This window comes from Dipodomys ordii, unplaced genomic scaffold, assembly GCF_000151885.1.
Source record: "Dipodomys ordii isolate 6190 unplaced genomic scaffold, Dord_2.0 Scaffold127, whole genome shotgun sequence".
Classification (NCBI taxonomy): domain Eukaryota; kingdom Metazoa; phylum Chordata; class Mammalia; order Rodentia; family Heteromyidae; genus Dipodomys; species Dipodomys ordii.
The window spans coordinates 6,796,587-6,802,931 of record NW_012267343.1 but is presented as its reverse complement, the minus strand read 5'-3'; the positions used below and the strand labels follow the sequence as shown (position 1 = coordinate 6,802,931).

General features: G+C 43.3%; 1 protein-coding gene across 1 annotated transcript in view; it reads right to left on the bottom strand.

Annotated features, from left to right (window-relative positions):
• Positions 1–3,758, bottom strand: part of Tnc (tenascin C) — a 111,283-nt gene extending 107,525 nt beyond the window's left edge. Inside the window, exons 1-2 of the mRNA XM_013030110.1 lie at positions 3,302–3,758; positions 3–611 (exon numbers count right to left, since the gene is read on the bottom strand). Of these exons, the coding sequence (XP_012885564.1) occupies positions 3–611; positions 3,302–3,758 (1,066 nt within the window). The remainder of the gene's footprint in view (positions 1–2; positions 612–3,301) is intronic.
• Positions 3,759–6,345: the final 2,587 nt, after the last annotated feature.

The following is a 6,345-nucleotide window of genomic DNA, read 5'->3' as shown; positions in this document are numbered from 1 at the left end:
GCAGCGGCCCCGGCCGCGGCAGTCGTGGGGACAGGCGAGCTGGCCGCAGTCCTCGCCCGCGAAGCCCTCGTCGCAGTCGCAGGTGCCGTTGAGGCAGCGGCCGCGGTCGAAGCAGTCGTGCGGGCAGATGAGCTCGCCGCAGTCGTCGCCCGTGAAGCCCTCGTCGCACACGCACTCGTTCTCCACGCAGCGCCCGCGGCCGCGGCAGCCGTGGAGGCACAGGGGCTCGCGGCAGTCGGCGCCCGCGAAGCCCTCCCGGCACACGCACCGCCCGTCCACGCAGGTGCCGTGCTCTTCGCTGCAGGGCCCCGGGCAGACCTCCCGGCCGCAGTCGGGCCCCGTGTAGCCCTCGAAGCAGACGCAGGCGCCCTGCACGCAGCGGCCCTGGTCGTTGCAGTCGGAGGGACAGGCCGGCTCGCTGCAGTCGGCGCCCGCGAAGCCCGCGGCGCACACGCACTGCCCGTCCAGGCACTGGCCGCGCAGGCTGCAGTTGCCCGGACACTCGGGCTCCGAGCAGTTGGGGCCTTTCCAGCCCGGTTCGCAAACACAGCCGCAGCCTTCCGTGCTGAAGTTGCCCCGGCCGCTGCAGAGAGGCCTGGAGTCCAGGCGGCCTGGCGGGCAGAAAGACAAGAGGAAGGGAAGCTGGCGTTAGACACAGCGACTTCTCCAGACCGACCCACGGACGGACGGGAGCAGCCCCGAACTCAGTGAGTGATACCAGGTGGGGAGCCGAGAAACCCATCTTCCTCCGTGCACGTGTGTTTCCAGCCCTCCTAGGGGTCTCAAGACTTCCGTGACTGAGTCGCTGACTTATGTAAGGCATTAAGTGAGGGCTATTTGTTACTTTCCTGGTACCCAATCAGTTCCCAATAGGTGTCCAAGAAATAGCTGTGAGCTGGACTCAATTGTCTCAATGGTACATTTGGGGTGGGTTTTAGACTTTCCTAAGTCAAGTAAGACTTGATAGCCACTTCCTGGTGGGGGGGGTAGGATTGGGGAGAACACAGTGAGCAGGGTTAAATAAGGACATTGAGAGCTCACTTCTAAGTTCTTGTGATTTTAGCTGCTTTATCAAAGTTTTGTATTTTGTTTTCTTTTTTTTGGGGGGGTGGTTAGCTCAGGTCAGTGTATGAATTTGGAAGATAACAGACTTTCTAATTTCCCATAGCTAAGGAATGGCTTTCTAATTCAGTCAGCTTTCACTCTGCCTCCAAAAACTTTTAAGCTTTTGTCTTTTCGCTTCTCACCTTCTGGAAGGCAGTAGTGGGGGGTCTGAGGAAGGCAGGTCAGGCCTGCCTTTTGAATATGAGTAGTGGCTTAGTTCAAACATTCTTCTAACTGCCCTAGCTAATACTGAAGGCTCATATTTGCTTTACTTGTTTGCTTGCCTGGTGATCTACCACTTGAGTCATTCCTCCAGCCTAAATTTTTGCTGGTTATTTATTTAGGAGATGAAGTTTCATGGATTTTTCTGCCCCTGCTGGCTCTGAACTGTGTTTATCTAGATCTCAGCCGTTTGAGTAGCTAAGATGAAAGGCCTGAGCCACAGATACCCAGCAGCTTGGCTGAAGTTTTAAGTCACTGCTCTGATCTTCATGGAACTCAAGGAGAAAGATGTACAGTGACTTTCATATCTCTGCACCTAGACATATTTGTAGTGTGTGTTATCTCCTTCCTGACAGAGGGAAGGGATGACATACATATTCTTTTGAAGCTAATTTGAACAATGAGAATCTAAGAGGTGCTTTCCAATATGGTGGCTGCTGGACACACATGACTGATAAACATGGAAAATTGTGGCCCATCTGAGCTGAGATATTCTGTAAGCATAATATATGTGCATAATACATACATACATATATATATATACATATATATACTGTATATCAGATTTCAAAGATTTAGCACAAAATAAGCCACAAAACACTCTTTAACTAGTCTTATATTGATTCTAGTCTGAAAAAGAATGGATATTTTGGTTCTCGTGGGTTAAATACAATAGATGATCGAAATTAGTTTTACCTATTCCTTTTCACTTTTAAATGAGATTACTAGAAGATTTAAGATCACCTGTATGTTCACATCATATTTTAATCAGATAGTGCTTCTCTAAATAATTATTTCTGCCAACTCTGACATTAAAGCTCCTACTCTTCATTTTGCCATGGAATTGGCAGAAAGCTTTAAAACTTTTTCTTAGAAGCCCAGAACATGTCTTACACTTTTCTCCAGGTGGGCTAGTTAGGTCTCAGTGTACTTTCTGGTAGTTTTGTTTTGTTTTGTTTTGTCCTGAGTGGTTGAACTAGGGATTTGAAGTTGTTGAAACAATGTCAGTTGTTTGTTATTTGAAACTGTTGTTGAAATTCCTGTAGGTCTATTGCCTTCTGCAATTGAAGATGAAGATAAAATTTTAGAGCAGCCACATTCTCTAATATGGGATACACATGGAGAGATGTGATTAAGAGTACAGGATAGATTCTGAATGCATACAGGAGCATTCACTATCTCCATCTCTCCTTGTTTAGGTGTTGTCTTGTGCAATTTGGTTAACTTGTCTCAATTCTTAGCACTGTAGAGGGCTATCAAACATTATATTAAAGGGTAATTGGAAAAATATAACAATATAGTAATACTTAGTAGACAAGAGGACTTAAGTCATGATGGTGGTTACCACCACCACCACCACCACCACCGTCACCATCATCATTATTGCCACCACCTTTAGTGTTACGTTTGTTACACTAGAACATTTTTCAACTCCCACAGATTCAATACTACCCCAAGCAGCATTGTACATTTGTAAGACTAATGAGCATGGAATACTATGTTAAGACCTAAGTCAGCTCCTTACTATAGAACTGTGAAAAACATACCCTCCTTTCTGAGCCACAGTTTCCCCATTTGTGCAATGAGATGATGAGGTAATACCAGTGTCTTATTCAGAATGCCAATTTGGGACAGGAATTTTATGGTATGCTCATAGATACTGGGGTGGGGAACTAGTAGATCTTGTAGTAAATATGTTTTAGCAACATGGAATTGGAGTCAACTAGAATTTTATAAAGCAGATTTCTCAAAGGCCTAACAATTCTTCCAAGAAGCACTTGCCACCCTGACTTCTTTAAGAGTAAGAAAGAGATGGCTACATTCTCCACAGTTACATGATATTAAATATTTTTCTTTGATTTCCAATGAAGACCTTTCAAGAGGAGTCTGCCAAGAAACCACATTGGAAACAAGAGGGCTGATTGTATGGTGTCCATCATTTCTCCCATCTACCCAGGCTGTGCCCAGGTCCTACCTTCCGCAGGTTGGAGACAACAGCCTGCTCCCATGGTGCACTGCTCTCTCAGGGAGGACACCAGGGCCTCTAGCTCCTCCAGTCTGCTCAGCAGATCCTTCACATCTGGGGCAGCAGCACAGCCGCAGGCCCGGCGGGGAATGTTGATGCGATGTGTGAACACGATTTGATTCTCTCCATCCACGGTGTGTTCTTGGAAACTTCCACTGGACTCTGAAGGTGCGAACAGGTCTTTTTCCCCACTGGCTGATTCCAGATCTACAGAACACTGTGACCCCACGGGTAGCTTGATGTTATAGACATGATTAAACACAACTGGCTGATTCTCCTCTGGCAAGGTGACATTCACCCCACTCTGTCGCTTGTGTCGGATGATTCTCTTCAGGACCCCACCTTCAGAAGGGAGGGCAAGCAATGCTAGCAAAATGCCCGACAGTAGCCGAGTCATGAATCCCATGATGGCAATGGGATTGATTAGGTGTCTCTGTAGTTCTAGGAGGTCTTACTCTCAGCAGAATTTGGGATTTCTAAGTCCTGAGTGGAATAGAAACCAGTTGTCCTCAGTCTTCTTGTGAGAACAATTTTCTACAAGTAAACAAAGGAAAACAACAGATTTATTAGTATCTACTACTATTTGAATTTGAATATTTAAAATTCCAAGGGGAATTTGCCTTTATACTTCCTTTGTTTGAAGCCTCTTGATGTTCCTTTATATATACTGCAACGAGGATACAAAATAGGTCTCTAAAAGAATTTTGTGAACTTAAAGGAATGATTTCATTCACTGTGCAATTTCTATAAGGGGAAAAAGAAGGATAGAGAAAAGTATAAAACATTGGAGTAAGATAGGCCTGCCTTCAAAAAAATTGTTAGTATGTGATGTAAGTCAGGTAATGAGTGCATTTCTTTTTGAACAATGTCAACCCCCACTTACTTTCTTCCAGTTTTTCCTTCCCAATGCTCCTACAAGTTAAATAGTTCATTTTCAACATAGTATCTAGTGAGTAGCACTGCTGCATTTGTTCACCCTTTTTTCCACCATTTCTGTGCTCCCACTTTATCCTCTCCAAACAGAAAACTTAACAAGAAAACTGTACAGAAAGCAAAAACAGTGACAAAGGAGAGGGGGAAAAAAAAGAGGGGGAAAAAGCAAACAAATAACAAAAACCTCTTGATTCAATTTCTTGGCGTTCATTTTATATGGTCATATGCATGTAGCAAGTGAGCCTTTGTTGTCCTCTCCTAAGAATAGCCTTCTTTTGTGTCACTGTGGGAATATCATGAATGTCCAAATACATTTTTTTTGTCTTTTACCATCTAATATGTTTACTTCTAGATTTATAGGCACATTTAGTTACAACAAATGAGGGAAACCATGCAACCTATGTTTCTTTGGGTCTGGCTTACTACGCTTAATAGAATTCTCTTCAAGTCTTTCCATGTCCTTATGAATGGCACAATATCATTCTTTCTGATGGAAGCATAGAATTCCATTGTGCATATATACCACATTTTCTTTATCCATTCGTCCATTAAGGGGCATTTGGGTTGGATCCATATCTTGGTTGTTGTAAATAATGCTGCATGGAACATGGTTGTACTAGTTGCTTCACTATGGGCCTGCCCTTTCATCTCAGGTCCAGTTCTGGGTCTATGGGAAAGTTATAGACCTCCTTTTTCTCACACCACATTTTACTTAGAGTGAAGATTATAATGCTACTGCCAGGTTTTATCACTTATTTATGATTCCCTCCAATATTTACAACAGCCATGCCCTCTGAGTGAATTATATTGTTGTGAATTGTCTTGAGTAGATATTCTATAAGTCCTAATGTTTCTTATGACTGACTCTACAAAAAAAATATTAACACTATCTGCTGGTTCTCTTCTGTTGTGAGAGGCAGACAACAAGATAAAAGGCATCAGAAGCAAACTAGGTTTTCATCCTAGCTGAGCTTCTGTCTCTGCTCTTCATTTCCTTTCTCCTTGGTTTGTATCTAGAACCTTCAAAGGCCCAGGTTTACAAGAGCCTGGCAAAATGCTCCTGAACCCACTGTTTTAACCAAGATTCACTGCAACAGCAAGGATGTCTATGGGTCTTCAGTTAAACAGTACGTTTAGAATCCCTATCAAGTTTTCCATTAGAGAGTTCTGTGGGTGTTAGAAATAAGTAAGTGTTTACCCTTAGGGTCTTAACAATAGAATTCAAAAGAAAAATGGAATCGTCTATTGAATATTTAGGGAACAGAGTTAGAAACAGTGCAAAGGATCTGCATTATGGATATAGAATTGAACTGCTTATGGGGTTTGTAAAAAAAAGGAATTGTCAGAAGAATGTGGCTTATTGGAACGGATAGAACTTCTGCTGAATCCACTAATCTCATGATGTTAGTGAGATAAATTAGATAAAAACAGTGCAGAGAACAAGTGTGGGTACCATGAAACAGTTCTGACTTTACAAAAGTGTCCTACTCACCTGTCTTGTGGCTATTCACCTATATGAGCAGAGGAAAGGTGAGATGTCAAAGGGACTTTGGACACTATTGAGTGAGGATAGGAAGACATGGCTAAACTTGGTGGCGTTTTAATACTGAATAAAGTTGTGCTGTAGATGCATGGGTGAGTGAGCTGTACACATCGTGACAAACTGCGATCCTTAGATTTCAGCTTTCTGAGTAACTAGGAGGTATGAGCCATCAGTGTTCTCCTGACAAAGATCTTACAAAGCCATCCATTTGATCCCAAAGGATCACCTCCTTGCCACATCTGGAGAGGGAATTGGCATGGAAAACTACAGGGCTCTGGAGACCTCTAGCTGTGCATTTGAGTAGGTTGTCTCTATATACATATCCCTACTGTACTTATACTGAGAGCTAACCAACTATCTAAGCAATATCTATATAGGTCATCTGCTCTATAGTTTAGGGAAAACAAAGCAAAGCAACAAAACCCCCTCTTTCTAGAATGCTTTCTTATTCAAATTTATTTCCTTAATAACTATCCCATACATCTGTGATGTAGCTAAAGCTACTGGATGAAGATTA